This window comes from Medicago truncatula, chromosome 2 (assembly GCF_003473485.1).
Source record: "Medicago truncatula cultivar Jemalong A17 chromosome 2, MtrunA17r5.0-ANR, whole genome shotgun sequence".
Taxonomy (NCBI): domain Eukaryota; kingdom Viridiplantae; phylum Streptophyta; class Magnoliopsida; order Fabales; family Fabaceae; genus Medicago; species Medicago truncatula.
The window spans coordinates 20,576,557-20,594,065 of NC_053043.1; the positions used below are offsets into that span (position 1 = coordinate 20,576,557).

Consider the following 17,509-nt stretch of genomic DNA (forward strand, 5'->3'; position numbering starts at 1 on the left):
ATGTGAAGTTATGATGACTCTATTTTAAGCATTTCTTTTGCATGTTACACTTTCTTTTTTGATCACATTATGAAACGGTGGCATATCAAGTGCTATATTTGCCTTTGTGCACATGCCATAGTAGTGCGTTACCACTGAAGAAAATAAAGCGTTAACACATTGTTAAATTGCATGTTTGGAATCTTTCCTTTTGTTTTAGCTATATGTATTATGTTGTCCAATTATATATGAATTTGGTCAATTTGACTTTATTGTGGAAGTAAATATAGTTTTTTTTTTAGGCTTAGATGCTTTTTTGGTCCCTTAAGTATTTAGTTGGTATCTTTTTGATCCTTAACTAAAAAAAACGATTGTTTGAGTACTTTTAAGTTTTTTTTTTAGTCCCGTTTTGGTCCTTTCTGTTAGGTTTCCATTAGGATTTGAAAAAAAGTTAACTTCTAGACACGTGTCACCTTGTCATTGGCTCTGAGTTTTTTATTTTATTTTTATAAATATATATATTTTTTTAGAAAAACCCAAAGCCAATGACAAAGTGACACTGTCACCTTGTCATTGCTTATGAGAATTTTTTTACAAAAAAATATTATTTTTTTTTGTAAAAAAAATTCTCAGAGCCAATGACAAGGTGACATGTGTTCACACTTAACGTTTTTTATTAAACCTAACGGAAACCTAACAGAAGAGACCAAAATGAGACTAAAAAAAAACTTAAAGTACTCAAACAATCTTTTGTTTTTAGTTAAGGGACCAAATGATGCCAACTAAATACTTAAGGGACCAAAAGAACATTTAAGCCTTTTTTTTAAGGATTAAATATAGTTTTTGAGATATTTTATTTGAACAACCATTTTAACAGGACTTATCGGATAACAAAAGATATATAAATAAGTGGGTATTGATATAAAAACTAAAACAAGCAAAAATATGATTAAAAAACACACATTACCTTATATATCTTTAGTTATTTGAAAATAGTTATTCAAATAACATTTTAGATGCTTTTTTCGAATAAAAAAGTTACTATAGTTCTTGAGGTGAAGTTGTCAGCTATGTAATCATAGTTCACTTTTGTAGGTTTGTTTTTTCTCAATTTATTTTGTTGGTTACGTAATTGTTAATTAAATTAATTTTAAAATACCAGTAAACTAGTTAACAAAAGATCGCCTGCAAAAATAAAATCATCCACAATTTTTGTTCATTTATTTTTCTAAAGAACAATAACTTATGTTAGGTGTGAAGCCAACCAAGCTTCTTATTATTTAGCTAAATATGCTCTTAAGAATTTAGATTACATATGGGTTGAAGAAACTCCGCCTTATATTTCTGCAGTCTTGACATTTAATTTATGACTTTCGTTATTGAAATTGTCTTGTAACGTCAAAAAAATAAAGAACAGCTATTGATTAATAAGTTTTTATTCATATGAAATCATAGTTTTATAAGTTTAGTTTTTAAATTATTTTATTCACTTTCGGTCTCTCTTTTGGTTTTGGTTTTGGTTCTTTCAAAAGCTCTCGAAGAACTAAAGTGCCAATTTTTTTGTAAAAAGTTTCTAAAGTAGGGTTTAAAAGTAAATTAAATTTATTCAAGGATTAATTAAACTTTTGTTTTAGGAGAATGATTAATTAGGCTTCAAATGTCGTTTTTTAGGAACTAAAACATATATATATTTAGCATTATTCTTCACAAGTGTTTTAAACAATATTTTTTATAAGATAGAAATTCATACGAAAATTAGTGAAATAATTTTCGACTAGTATTTACTTGCCTCCTAGCCAAACTTCATATATTATATTCTCTCAGTTAAAAAATATAAACAATAATCGTCAACAAAAATTAATGTATTTAGTTTGAAATTTATACCTAAAACATCAACTTAAGTTGATCGACTTTTGTTTATATTTTAACACAGAAGGAGTATATGAATGACTCATTCTAAAACTAAAAAAAAGCATACGATAATTTTACCATCAAATTACCATGCAATGACAAATTAAAACCATTTATGCAGTGTTTATAATGTCTTGCTTTTAACCCTAGGGGGCCTTAAATTAAGTGGTAGGCCATTTGGGGACCAATCTTATCAAGTAGTCGTTAAAGCTTAAAGGGTTAATTCTTGCATGCCCTTTGTGTCGCAAAAGAACCTGATTCTACACTCATTAGCATCGCTTTCTCTTTGGTATCAATTGATTACCTTTGTGCATGTTTCCTAATAAAAAGAAATAATAGGGAATGAAATGTTAAGCTGGTCAAATTCACCAGCAGGTAGAATAATAGGTGATGTCTACAAGAATTTATGTTCCTCTTATAACCATGTTTGTTTTAGTAGAAAAAAGTTTGAAAATAATGATTTAAAAATTAAAAAACATTATTGAAATTATTTAGGTATTACTTTGTTGATGATGGTTAAAATGGTGAAAATAAAAGGTTGGATCATTATAGTGAAGTTAAAAAATAATTACTAACAAACAAATTCAATGATCAAAATTTTTAATGTTTTTTGTCTATATACTTGATTAATAAGTTATCCATATTAAAATTTGACCATTGCATTTATTTATTATTGAACCAATAGTTAATTTTTAACGAAGGTCTAATATTTTAAGTTTTTTTTTTTTTTTTTTTTTACAAAAATAAACGATATTCATTCATTCAAATTGATAGAGTACATCGATACAATACAAATCCAAATTCGCTAAAAACAAAAAGGATGAATCTGTGAACAAACTCACAACATCCATGTTAATAGTATAAAACGGCAAAGTACACATGCCTACAAATATGACTAATATGACTATATTATGTTTCCGGAATACCCATGTCTCCGGATTTGCAACGTTGACGACGCCAAAGTCATTGTCATTGATCGGATCTACTCTTGCTCAAAGCTAATCTTTCAACCTGAATCAAATGAACACCGCACTAAGATGGGAAATAAAAAACACACTGCACAAAGACGGGAAATCAAAACAAACAGAGTCGTTCAGAGACGACGAAATCACAAAAACAAACGAAAGAAAACAGAAAATATGTGAAACCACTTATTCGATTTGGATAGAAGGAAAAACAATTCGGAGGGGTGATTTTTGGGTCAAAATTGACCCTAAATCACCCCTCTGAACAGAAGAAAAAAAAGGGTGACGGCTAGGGTTTGAGAAGGAGGGAAGAGAGAGGAAGAAAGGGGGAGAGAGTATAAATATAATAAGTTTGTCATGCTAACAATCACCTATTCTTCCCTAAAAAAAATTCACCTATTCTTCCCTAAAAAAAATTCACCTATTCTGTTTACATCATATGTACATGTAATGTGACTGTCCCATAAGTAATTAAGCCCTATAATCATGCTAACAATGTTTTCGGGACACCTTTTAAGCATTTTAAATTAAAAAATTATTTCTAAAAAAAGTCAAATACTACAATTTACAATGCATAGATTTTCACAAAATCTTACCATTTAAAGTCATTAAGAAAGTTAATATATCCTTTCTTAAAATTATGCGGTCACCGATACATATCTTCTTATCAAAACTAAGTTATGGATGCAAATTGACATCTGAATGGCAATTACCATGTTGATAACATTGCTGACAACATGAAATGCACTCCAAATCTACATTTCAGGTGTAATTTCACCTTATAAACACAATATGAGAGTGATGAAGAGAAGAATATAATATATGTGGATGCCTAGTTTTATGGGATCATTCTAACTTCTAAGGTGAACATATAATGCACAGGATTTACCATAGGAAAATTGCTCTTTACACATCTAGCAATCGCTCACAAACACTTCAACCTATAAAAATACCATCAAGTATAGTTAACTACCGTTCGTTGTTGAACGAGAGTTAGGAACCGTTCGAAACTCATACTTCAATCAACCAAATAAGAAATAGTCCCGCCAGTAGAAACTATGATGTAAATTGATCCACCACTCGTTGCAATTACTTTTAGAGTTGAAAAGGGTTTCCATTTAATTGTGGTTACAAGCTGATAAATCAAGGAGCTGCAGTGGCGACAACATATGCACCGTCTTCATCCATGGAACGGAATGGTAGTTAACTACAATTAGGGGCATTTTCGGGTACTTGTAAGCAATTGTTATGTGTCCAAAAAGGAATTTTCGTACGATAAACCTTATTTAGCACCATCCGAATACCACATCAACAAGATACATCTACTTTGGGTATCTAATTTGTGTTTTAAGATTGAGCCAATATATAGTGTTCTCAAGCTCATTTATCCTTTTTCTTATTTTACTAAAAAGAGTTTGGATTAAAATTAACATGAATGACAATAATTGGTGAGAGTGATCGTGAAGAAGCTGTGCAAATTTCTCCAATGAGTTTTCCTCAATATTTGAACATAGAGTGAGAAAGTGGTGAAGAGTTTTCAGAATTCCGGAAGAGTGTTTTGAATATGAAATATGAACATGATGTTCTTAGAAATTTGTGATTAAATTGTACCAATGGTGTAACTAGGATATTGATGGGGTGTAATTATACATCAATTTTAGTTTTAAGGTAAAAGCCAAAGCTTTACATTAGAACAATAAGAGAACTTGTTCTCAAAAAACAATAAGAGAACTAATTATTTTATTTCTTGGAATGATTTTTATTATTACTAGATGATAACATAAGTTGGTCATTTTGTTAACTCTTGAATGAGAGATACAAGATTAGTATAAGATGATCCATTATCCATCAAAGCAAATCTACACTTTTCACTCATTTCTTTAACCTTCCTCCTAATCTCATGACTATTGTTCATCAAGGTAGTTACACCATTCTTGACTTCTTCTGCCTGCACCAAATCCCCACCCACCCTATAATCCAACCTAATCTCCACGGCTAGTCCCGATTCCCTAACCATCTCGAATGCATTCATTTGTTGCTCCGCATAAACTGGCCACGTGGCAATTGGCACACCATACCACAAACTCTCCAATATCGAGTTCCAACCACAATGCGACACGAATCCACCCACTGCCTTATGGGCTAGCACCTTTGCTTGTGGAATCCACCCACACACAATACCCATCCCCATGGTTCGTCTCAAAAATCCATCCGGTAGAACATTCTCATAACTCATAAAATCTCTTGGGTCCTCCAATTGGGCCTTAGGAGGTTCCCTTATAGCCCACAAAAATCTAATCCCAGCCTGTTCAAGCCCAATAGCAATTTGCTCAACCTGTTTTGCTTCAAGACTTCCCAAACTTCCGAAACATAGAAAAACCACAGATTTAACAGGCTGCAAATCAAGCCACTCCACGATGTAATTATACTGTACCGGGTTTGGATCCCATTGGACCGGTCCAACAAGATCAAGAACCGGTCCAATTGGGTAAACAGGTGGAAGCTGCAAATCATTGTGAAGTGATTCAAGAGCGTATGGTTCAAGCTCTTTTAATGTATTTACGATAATACCCTTTGTTTCTTTGTACCTTCTTGCATGGTATGAAACCCAAAAATAAGCATCTTCCTTGGACAAGAAGTTAGGCAAAACAAGTTTCGGAAGCGGGTTTTTGAAACACGGGATTTCAAACTCCATTTCCGATTCAACCGATTCTACTCGGGGTAGGTGGAGCATGAATCCAAGAAAACTCGCAGGTGACGCAAAGAAGAGGTAGCAAGGAACGGAAATTTCAGCAGCAACGTCAATTATGGTGGTGGAGAACATGTCAACAAACAAAGCAACAAGTTTAACCGAGTCAGAACCTTCTGACTCAGTTGATGTGATATTTCGGAGTGCATCTTTTATGTTGTTTTTGTGGTTTTGTATAAGAAGAGAAATGAAAGCTATAGATGATTGATACTGATCTGGTGTGGGAGGGTCAACTGTAGGAAGGTGGAGGAAACGAATATTAGTCGCGGATGAAGGACGTGATTGGATGTAAGTGTTAACAAGTGGTCGTTGTGGCATGGTGATGATGAGAATGGTTGCAGAGAATTGAGGGTTTAGTTTGGTTATGAGGTTAGCAAATTCAACAATGGGAACAATGTTTCCAATAGCTGGTGTTGATACAAAAACTACCTCAAATTTGGTCATGATGATTGATGATTATGGGATGGATAGGATAGAGTCACTACAATACAATGATATATTAATTCTTAAGATGTAAATAGATAAAAACAATTTTGTTGCGTGTGGTATGAATATTTTAGCATGTTTTGATATTTATATATCACTAGTCAAAGTCACACTATGCATATTTTCTGTATTACCTTTTCTGGTCCTTGTCCCAGTCAAAGTCATGCATGTATAAATTAATTTATGTTAGGAATAAATTTAAATAAATTCAAAAATAATAATTGATTGAGGAGGTGTGAAAGTAGTAGTATTTTTTTTTATTTTTTTGAGAGGATGGTAGTAGTTTTTTTTTGGAGGTGAAGGATGGTAGTAGTTTTATTAGACATTTAATTTGGATGTTAAGGTCCACCACATATGCATATACTGCCACTCTCCCAGCATGCTCAGAAGAAGAATAAATGCAAAGCACGTAGGCAATGGAGCACAAAGTTGTACCCTTCCAATTAGGGGTGTTCATAGGTTTGGGTCAACTCAGAAAATCCGGTCAAACCCACCTAAAAAACCTAAAAAAATAGGCTGGGTTGGGTAATTGGGTGGGTATGGTTTCTAAAAATGGAAAATCCATAAAAATAAATGGATTTCGGGTAAAACCAGACCCAAACCCAAAAAAACTCACTTATCCAATAATATTGATATTTTTTATCTTTATTTTCATAGAGTAGAAGAAAGTTATATTTCCAAAACATATACATTGTACCATATATATTAAAAATCAAAACATACTAGAGTTACAAATTAATATGTTGCACTTTTTGGTTATTTTGATACTAATGCAGTTTCATGTTATGCAACTTTTTTTTTTTTTTTTTTTTTTTTTGTGGTGGTTGGGGTTTGAACCCCGGACCTTGCATATATTATGCATTGTCCCTACCAACTGAGCTAAGCTCACGAGAATTATGTCATACAACTTTAGTTTGTTGCAAGTATTTTATGATGGAGTTTATTATTTGATATTCTATGATGCATAAAATTATAGTAAAATAAGTTAAACATTTTTTTTAAAAATAAAATAAAAAGTAGAGTAATATTTTAAAACAAAATTACGAGGACTTGTCATTTAGTCATTTAACAAAATAGAAAAATAAGTTGGGTAACCCATTACCCAATCCAACCTAACCCAAAAATTAGTGGGTTTGCCCAAACCCACCCAATAGTATAACGGGTGGTTATTTTACCCCACCCAAACTGGAGTACCCTATTTGAATTGGGTTTGGATTTGGCCAAATCCAACCCAAACCCACCCACGAACACCCCTACTTTCAATCCTTTATTGCATACAAAATGGTTGATTTTTTTAAGTAATTTTGTCGCTAGAAATCCACTTTTAAGTTGAATACCTGAAGTGGTTGGGATTTAACCTCGCATTCACATCCATAAATCTACATTTAAATCATTGACAATGATAATAAACGAAAAAGAGTGTCTAAGTAGGTACTATATGTGTATATGTCACTTATTTATAATTTTTTTTTTGACGAATGTACCTATTAAAAATTCAATGACTCTAATGATAGTAATCCGAAAAGTTAGTCCCATCAATATATACTTTAACGTGTGCATTTAAAAAGAAAATAATGACATGTTAACCGTCCCTAACTTTTTCTTTCAAAAAAAAAAAAAAACCGTCCCTAACTTTTGGTATGCTGCATAACAACTTTTATTACCTCAAAATCAGAACATTAATGACTTGTAACTTATAAACACAATTTGCACAACAATTTCGACAACAAAACTTACTCATAAGCCCCAACATTACATAATCATTAAGAGTTTTTCTATCATGTGCAAATTTGCACATGTTAAGAAGTTTAAAGTATTATGTTTGTATTGGAACTTGTGTATTTTTTATTAAATAGATAATATTTTAATAAATAATTGTTGTTTTTCAATAAATAGTTGCTATTTTTAGTTACTTTAACATGTGCAATATTGCACATGTTAGACAGACCCAATCATTAATAATTTATCCAAACTACATGAATTCGGCCTTAGAGACACAATACACAATAGATTAAAATTCAATAAAAGGGCAACATTACGGATATTTTCCAACATATTAAATATCAATATTTAAAAAAATTTAAAAGTCTAAGTTGGAACGAACACAAAAATATAATTTATTATTTTCAACCATCAACCTAAACATGAATTGTACATCGCCATCGTCATGAATAACATGAGGAAAATAAGCGGTTTCCAAATGTCTTCATATATATCCTCCCCCAGATCTACGTATGGTACATGAACAATAATATGAGACGTAGTTTGATTTTTACCAAGATAGACAAAGTATTTGTTAAGTAGTATTTTCAACCCATCCAATTGTCGGATGGAGTTAAAAAAAACTTAATTGTCCTCTTGAAGGCGGAGTATCCGACACGAGCTTCAATTCGTGCATCTTCAGACATGTTTCACTGCACATAAGTTGATGGAATAACATATATTATAATAAAACCAAATGAAAGATAAAATAAATTGTTGAGTGATAATAACCACATAAACTGTCGGTGCTTTGTCCACCGCATAAAGTCATACATTTATATAATTTATATAATGTCGGCTACAAATTGGCGAAAAAAATGGCGTTATATTATCGACCGCAAAAAATATGTCGGTGTAATATTGACAAAAAAAAAAGATGAACACCAACAAAAAAGTGTCGTAGTCTATCTAGTGAAATTGGATCATCTTTATCTTTTTCTATAACTTCAAATTCTTCTTTTTCTTTCTACGAGTGTCACACAAAATTGAATTGAGTTGATTTGATTCTTTTTTCGGCGGTTTCTCTACTTTAGTCATGAGGTCTCAGAACAAACTTTGTCTATCATAAACTCAATTTTCCATTTATCAGCCTCACCAATCTCATATAGCTTTCCCTCTGTACACGATGATCGTAATAGATAACCATCTTTCAAATAAACAGTATTCATCATCGAAACCCATGATGTGACTATACATATTGGTTTTCCACCACGAAAATTCTTCAGGATTTCCATTAAACTTTGGAGCTTTGCTGGAGTCAGACTTCTTATCATCAGAAGTACCATAGTCATATTGAACAATATTATTTTTTCAAGGAGTGGAGCTTTCACCAGACATGTTTTTCTCAGATCTTTATATGTTACACTGTTAAGTGTTAAAACAACAGACATAGGCTCTGATACCAACTGAAGGTGAGAAAAACACAAGAGGGGGGGGGGGGGGGGTTGAATTGTGTTTTCTTTTTCTTCTCCTAAAACTGAGTTCACACTAAAGAGAGAGAGAGAAAGAAGAAAGAGCAATTATACAGGTTCCTTCCACGATCTGGAAGTAGTCATGTACCCCTTGCACTTCCAAATAGAGTTCACTAAAGTCAATATCTGATTACCATTGCTCAAGCTCAATAGCAAGAGACATCAAACTACTCAAGCACAACTGCAAGAGATTTCCCATGCTCAAGGACAAAATCAAGAGACTTCTTATGCTCAAGCACAACTACAAGAGACTTCTATTCAAACAAAATTACAAAGAAAATGTTTGAGGTTGAACACTTGATGTTCACAAATAAAAATCAGATAAGACTCTAAAATTTTTAAGATATGAAAGTTGTTAAGAAATTCTAAGTGAACTTTGATGTGGAACAATTTCTGCAGAGGTTTGGCTCTTGTAAAATTGTTGTTAGTCTGTTGGAAATCTTCAAGTCTTCACTCCTTTATATAGAGGTGTGAATGAGACGTTGTTGATTGCCAACACATCAAAAGAGTCGTTGTTGAAGCTTGATCAAATCACCAATGATCTGTTGCTTTATTTGGTTATTGTCCTAAGAAGGAACAATTTTAAATCAATTCCTTGTATAGAGAATTACCAACGTAGTCACAACTGTTGTCTTGTACTATTGCAGACACAAAAAACAGAGTAGTGGAGGTAGTGGTTGTACAATTGTACTATTGTCCTTTTCCATTGCTCTTTAGCGGATAAGCATCCAATGCCTTCTAATTCCTATAAAATAGCCGTTGCTCCAGGCTTCTATTCCTTCTACAATGATGTGCAATCAAATGACAACATTTAACTAACTTCAGCTTCCAGTCTTCAGATTCTGATGATCTTCACCTTCTGATGACGTTGTTGGAACAAAATGTGCTTAACATTACCCATTGAGAGTTTTGATGACAACAAGGTATTAAAAATTGTCAATTGAATATGCTAATATTTGTTCAAGTGTACATGACCATAGACAAAAAATTTGGAATCATTATTAGGTTCTTGAAGAACAAAAGAGAGTAAAGGAATCAACAAAAAGGAAGCTTAAGACGTCTGAAGATAAGTGCTCCTGAAGACAAAAGTGCTCATGAGGTGATGACGTCATTTGAAGCAAGTTCATCAGAAGCATCTCATAAGAAGTTCAAGATCACCAGAAGCTGTAGTTCATCAGGAGATGCAAGACTTAAAGCTTTAAAGGCTGTTCCATGGATTTAATCTCGTCTAAGCATTGCAGAAGACTGGAAGAGTGAAGCAACAACAATTTTGAAAGGATTTGAAGGCATTGGATGCTTGTTCTTTGAAGAGCGTTGACAAAGTACAATTGTACGAAGTGTACAACCACTATCCCCACTACTCAGTTTGTGTATCTGCTATAAGACAAGAATAACAACTCTGCTTACAACAATGTTCCTACATACTGGGAACAAATTTGAAATTCATCCTTCATAGGCCAATAACCATATCAGGCAAAAGATCATTGGCGATTGATCAAAGCTTCAAACGACTCTATTTTGATGTGCTGAAAATTCACAACGTCTCTTTCACACCTCTATATAAAAGAGTGAAGACTTAGAGAATGACAAGACTCAACAACAATTTGAAAGCGCCTAAACTCTATCCAAATTGTTCTGCATCAAAAGTTCACTTAGAATTTCTTAACAACTTTCAGATCTTAGAAATTCTAGAGTCTTAAAAGTTTGTATCTGATTTGTATTGTGAACACCACTGATTGTATATCAAGTGTTCAGCCTCAAACATTTTTCTTTGTAATTTTGTTTGAATTTGGAAGTCTCTTGCAGTTGTGCCTGAGCATTAGAAGTCTCTTGATTGTGTTCAGGAGCATAGGAAGTCTCTTGCAGTTGTGCTTGAGCATTTGAAGTCTCTTGCTAGTTTTAGCAGTGACCAGTTGTAATCAGATATTACATTTTAGTGAACTCTCCTTGGAAGTGCTAGGGGGACAAGACTGACTTCCGGTTTGTGGAAGGAACCTGTATAATTGCTTTGTGTCTTTCTTCTTTCTCTCTCTTTTATCCGTTGCTATTTAGTTCTGGAAATCACTTCAGAAGCATAACTCTATTTGCTTCTGATCAGTGTTTTCAGCTTAGGAGAAAACGAAGAAAAAGTTAACACAATTCAACCCCCCTTCTTGTGTTTTTCTCACCTTGGAGACGTCATCTTTTGGTAGACAGCTTCTGATGTGAGTGCTTTTGATGAGACTGCTTCTGATGATCTTCGTAACCTCTTTTCTTCAAAGGCTCTTTTCTTCAGATGCTTTCTTGCAACATAAGCTTCCTTTTTGTAGATTCCATTGCTCTCATTTGTTCTTCCAGAACCTATGCTTGATTTAAAAACACTTAAATTTGTCTATGGTTCTTCACACTTGAACAAATGTTAACATATCCAATTGATATTTTTAATACCTTGTTATCATCAAAATTCAAAGTGGTATTGTCAAACAAATTTTGTTACAACAATTTCCCCCTTTTTGATGATGACAAACACTTGTATTAAAATGTTCAATTGTTGTTAATCTAATTAACAAGTTGACTATTAGGGTATGAGGTTTGTAAGCTCCCCCTAAGTCCTATAGCTCTTTAAGGTGAGGTTTGTAAGCTCTTCATACGTTCTATACAAGTTAATTAAATTCATTTAAAATAACGTAGTTACACTCAGAATAACCTCACAAGATTAGCTTTGAGCAAGTGCAGATCCGATCATTGACTTTTGCGTCGTTAACGTTACAGATCCGGAGACATGAATATTCCGAAGACTTGAATATAGTCATAGTTGTAAGCATAGCTACTTTGTCGTTTTATGCTATTAACATAGATGCTGTGAGTTTGTTCGCATATTCATCATTTTTGTTTTTAGCGATTTTGAATTTGAATTGTATCAATGTATTTTATCAACTTAAATGGATGAATATCGTTTATTGTTGTAAAAAAAATAAAAATATAGTAAGACAAGTTAATTGTGTTATAAAGTCATTAATGGTGAGATGAAGTAACATGTTTTTTTGAAGGGACATGTTATAATGTTGTGTTCAAGGAGATGAAATAAAATGCGATAACGTGTGTCGACAATTGATGGGAAGAGTATTAGGAGCACTAACAACCAAATATATAAAAGGCTGGCAAAACCAAACTTGAAAGCAGGACCCTAAGCATACATACAACAAAGGAAATCTTGGCAACGTTTTTTTTTTTTTTTTTTTTTTTTTATTTCTTCTCGAAGAGGAAAAGAAAAAAAGCTTATTCAAATAAGGCAAGAAACCAACATCCTAGCAGGTGCGGTTATGGTGCATAAGGATGCATAAATTTAGAAATGGTTTTGCAGTACAACTCATAGAAACCAATTCCACAGCAAAATAGTTTTGACCTCATTTTATGTAGGGTACTGAAAATCCTTATATAGGGTGCTGGAAACAATTAAGTACGTCTAATGGTTTTGAAGTACAACTTACAGAAACCATTTTTAGATTTATGCAGGGTGCAAATCCTTATGCACCATAACCGCGCCCGATTGAAGAATTGGTGCGTTCTAAATTTGTACATCTTAATTAAGGGTGAAATGGATCTCCGCCGTTCCCTATGTGTGGTACTCCTGGGATGTAAATTGAAGGGTTATTATAGAGTAGTTTTCTGTGTCTAGGTCGATGTTTGTTCAGACCAACCGATTTTTGTAAATCAGTTGTTGGTGGCTGGTAAATGATCGGTCCATCGGTTTGGGCATGTATTTGATGCTTTGGATTCCCTGCAATATTGGTAAGAGTGATAATTGCAAGAAACAAAACTAGCACGGATAAATGATGAGACATCTCTTCACCCTTCTTATATAACCAGCAGTATGTATGTATGACAAATAATTTTACTAGTGTTTACCAGTTTAGAGTTTAGGTAGTATTTTTTAGGTGTGTGTCACTCTATACTCTATATATATCATCACAATTCACAACCAAGGAGGAGTACGTACTTCCTTTTCCACAAAAAATGAAGATAAATAAAGGCCGTACGTTTTGTGATGAGGATGAATCACGTTTTGGAAAGAAAAAAAAATGCACGCAACACGATGCAAGATACCAAGGAGGGAGGTCACATCACGTTTTGGAGATCAGCGAATTTTCAACAACAGTGCCTGAGAGAAAACAACACTAGAAGATAAATAAATTGATGAGTATTTTCTTTTGAAGAATGATGTTTATACATTTTGAATAATTTTTATGACGACATTTTTTTGGTACGTGTTTGTTGAAGTGGTGGGGATAAGAAAAATCGGTGTTTAGATTGATGCTGCTTTTTTTAGCTTCTCAATTTTCACGGTAAAAACGCTTCGAAATGCGGAAATTTCTAACCAGTCAGGTTTCCAAACACATATTTCATCTTTTTTCATTGGATAATAACAATAAAGAAAAAGTTGGAGAGAAAATAAAAGTATAATAAAAATAGGAGATTAAAAATGGGTGTTTAAATGATTTTAATTTGAGATTAAAACATGTTGAAGATATAAATGGTGGTGGTGGCTTTGATTGGGGTGTGTGGGGTTGTAATGGTGTGGTTGGGATGAGTGGTCGTGGATAATTTTGGACTCGATTTTGGTGTCGGAACGCTTTGCGGGGGGGTATAAAGGGGGTTGTGAGTTAGTTCTTTGACTTAAGTTTGATTTTGGGTTTTTTTGGTGTTCTTTCGGTGGATCAGAAGTTGAGAGATGCTTGAAACTGAACGATCTTTAGATATGTACTTTTCGGATATGGTTTAGCTTTAGTGATGAGGAATGAGAGTTTCATTTAGAGGGGTGTTCTTTTGAGGTGAGTAGTGGCGATGGTGGTTATGGATATCGTTTTTCAGTGGTCGTTTTCGTGGGTGTTGTCCTCATGGGTGTTGAAGGTAGGGTATGAGTAAGTGTTGTGTGTAGGGGTGTCTTTTATGGTGTTTATTTTGAGTGTTTCACCTATATACGACACATTTTGTTTCTATTCTCTGAATCATCGGTCTCTGTTCGTTTTGAGGAGAGATGTGGTTTTTAAATAAAATTTGTTGTTACAAAAAATGGTGAAAAAGTTATATTACTAGCATGATTGGCAACGATAAATTGATTATTCGCTAAACTATTGGAAACCGGTTGAATTTTATAGAGAATATACTAAAATAATGAAAGAGGAACAATATATGCTCATTTGTGCCACAATCAATAACCAAATTTATGGTTTTCCATTCGGTGAGCATAAGATAATGGTATTGATACTTGAGGTAGAGGCTTCATATGATGAACGAGTACGGAATTTAAAGCAAAATGATTTAAGCTAGGACCAACAAAAAGAGATGATGAGGGAGCCAAATTTGATTGATGAAAATAGGATACAAGATAAGCATATTGTTCTTTTTGTTTTTGTACAAAGATAAGCATATTGTTTGAGTCAAATCATTGTGAAAAACGGGTGCCAAAAAATAAATAATTACTTATAAATATGATCGTGACTCAATCTAGTAACAATTTCGATAGATATTCCCTTTTAAAATAGAATTTGGGAATCCAACCAACACGAGATGCCCTATTTAAGTTACACAAATTTTTCTAGCATTAAGTCACTCAATCTTGCAGATAATGGACTTAATGGTCCAAATCTGAATGCTTTTAGAAACATGACTTCAATTGAAACTATTGACCTTTCTAACAATAGAATCAGTTCAGTTCCATTTTGGTTAGGTAATTGTGCAAAACTGGGTTATCTTTCTCTCGGAAGCAATGCTCTCAATGGCTCACTTCCATTAGCTCTTCGAAATTTGACTTCCTTGACGTTGCTTGACCTTTCCCAAAACAACATTGAATCTGTTCCATTATGGTTAGGTGGGTTAAAGAGTATTTTGTACCTCAATATTTCATGGAATCATGTGAACCATATTGAGGGTTCTATACCAACAATGCTAGGAAATATGTGTCAGCTTCTGTCACTAGATTTGTCTGGAAACAGACTTGAAGGAGATGCACTCGTCGGTAATCTAAAATCTGTACAATCTTAACCTTTCAGGGAACAATTTAGTTGGCAACATTCCTGATTGCTGGAATTCAACTCAAAGATTGAATGAGATAAACCTCTCATCGAACAAATTATCAGGTGTTATTCCAAGCTCGTTCGGTCATCTTTCAACTTTGGCATGGCTGCATTTGAATAATAACAGTCTTCATGGGGAGTTTCCATCAGTCTTGAGGAATTTAAAGCAACTGTTAATCTTAGATATTGGAGATAATAAATTGTCAGGGACTATACCTTCATGGATAGGTGACATTTTCTCCTCAATGCAGATTCTCAGGTTAAGACAAAACAAGTTCCAAGGTAATATTCCATCACATCTATGCAAACTTTCAGCATTGCAAATCTTGGACCTATCCAACAACATTTTGATGGGGTCAATCCCTCACTGCGTTGGGAATCTTACAGCAATGATTCAAGGATGGAAACCATTCGTTTCCTTTGCTCCCGGTGAGTTGAGGTATATTGAATGGTATGAGCAAGATGTCAGCCAGGTCATTAAAGGAAGAGAAGATCATTATACAAGAAATTTGAAATTTGTGGCCAATGTGGATTTATCAAACAACAGTTTGACTGGATCTATTCCAAAAGAAATAACTCTTCTTACTGCTTTACGAGAACTAAATCTGTCACACAATCATCTGTCAGGTGAAATTCCTACAGCCATAGGGGACATGGAGTCACTTGAATCTTTGGACCGGTCAACTTTCAGGCCCAATTCCATACACCATGTCTAATTTAACTTTTCTATCTGTACTAAACTTGTCCTACAACAACCTTTCAGGACCGATTCCACAAGGAAACCAGTTCTTAACACTTAATGATCCATCTATTTATGTTGGCAACAAATATCTTTGTGGTGCACCACTGTCGAATCATTGCCATGTTGATGATAGAGATGAAAGTGGAGATGATGATGATAGTAAACATGATAGAACTGAGAAATTGTGGTTTTACTTTGTGGTAGTACTTGGGTTTGCTACTGGGTTTTGGGTCTTTATTGGAGTTTTCTTGTTGAAGAAGGGTCGAAGGCATGCTTACTTTAAATTCATTGAAGAGGCAGTGCATAGGATAAATGTGACATTCAGAAGAGAAACATGATTGTCTTTATACTAGTAATTTGAATTTAAGTATTTTCCATTTCAATGAGAATTTATATTATGAGTGTAATGGCTTGCTCAGTTTTTCCATTTCCACTAATCAAAAGTAGTTACTATGAAGGAGAAGTTATTAGATTGTTAAAAGCAAAATTAGAACTTCATAAACAATATCACACACACTCTATATCAAAGAAACTATCCTTACAAAACACATACATTTCCATACTATAATGTAAAAAAATGATGCAACCTCTATCTATCAATTATTTGTATACCACTCTTACAAGCAAGTGCTTATTTCCTTAACTCATTTACAAAAAGAAAAGAACAAAGCAGATAGTCTTTGCAATGACATGATAAAAAACTAGTTTGCAGCCATAAATTGAAAAAATGCAAATGGTACGCAATCAATAATAGCATTAGCGAAATGAAAACTAAACGCCAAACTATATGTCCGAAGGCAAACAAAATCCCAAACCAGTAATGCAGTCAGTAATAGCAATATCAAATTAGTTATAACAAAAAGGAGTAACTAAAAAGTAATGTATGCTAAACTTGGAAGACTCCACTCCATAAATGTGTACTTACAATAGTGGTGATACAAGACTCTCGTGGTAAACATGCTGTTTATACAAATAATTGTCACTACTAATCCAAGGAGAATCCACCCTACCACTATCTAAGTTATAGAGGACAAATTTTTCTTCCGTTCTTATCAGAACAATACGATTTTAAAAAATGAGCACGGGTTCCTTATCAGAACAATACGATTTTAAAAAATGAGCACGGGTTCAATAAAATGAAGCGAGTGATGTAAACTATTCCATAACTTCTCATGAGGGATCATCATCAACCTAGTCCAAGATTCAGCAATTCCATATATTTTCATCAACCATGAAACCAAATGAGTTTTGTTCTCGTCAAAACACACATAAAGACAGTTATTGGAAACACACAACGTAAGATTATAAATCTCCTTTTCAAAATCAAATGAAATAATCACATTTTGATTAGAACTAACACCGATTATTTTCAATATTACCCAATTCAA

The 17,509-nt window shown here is 33.5% G+C and overlaps 2 protein-coding genes across 2 annotated transcripts; one reads left to right on the top strand and one right to left on the bottom strand.

Annotated features, from left to right (window-relative positions):
- Positions 1-4,644: 4,644 nt before the first annotated feature.
- LOC25486644 (UDP-glycosyltransferase 43) lies at positions 4,645-6,072 on the bottom strand. The gene has a single exon (XM_013608263.3). It carries the CDS (start codon positions 6,046-6,048, stop codon positions 4,645-4,647), a length of 1,404 nt encoding a protein of 467 aa, XP_013463717.1. The 5' UTR covers positions 6,049-6,072.
- A 9,277-nt stretch (positions 6,073-15,349) lies between these two features.
- Positions 15,350-16,361, top strand: LOC25486646 (receptor-like protein EIX2). The gene has a single exon (XM_039830123.1). It carries the CDS (start codon positions 15,625-15,627, stop codon positions 16,093-16,095), a length of 471 nt encoding a protein of 156 aa, XP_039686057.1. The 5' UTR covers positions 15,350-15,624; the 3' UTR covers positions 16,096-16,361.
- Positions 16,362-17,509: the final 1,148 nt, after the last annotated feature.

Excerpts from the sequence above, each read along its gene's own strand:
- LOC25486644 (XM_013608263.3), bottom strand. The coding sequence starts at position 6,048 with ATGACCAAATTTGAGGTAGTTTTTGTATCAACACCAGCTATTGGAAAC.
- LOC25486646 (XM_039830123.1), top strand. The coding sequence starts at position 15,625 with ATGCAGATTCTCAGGTTAAGACAAAACAAGTTCCAAGGTAATATTCCA.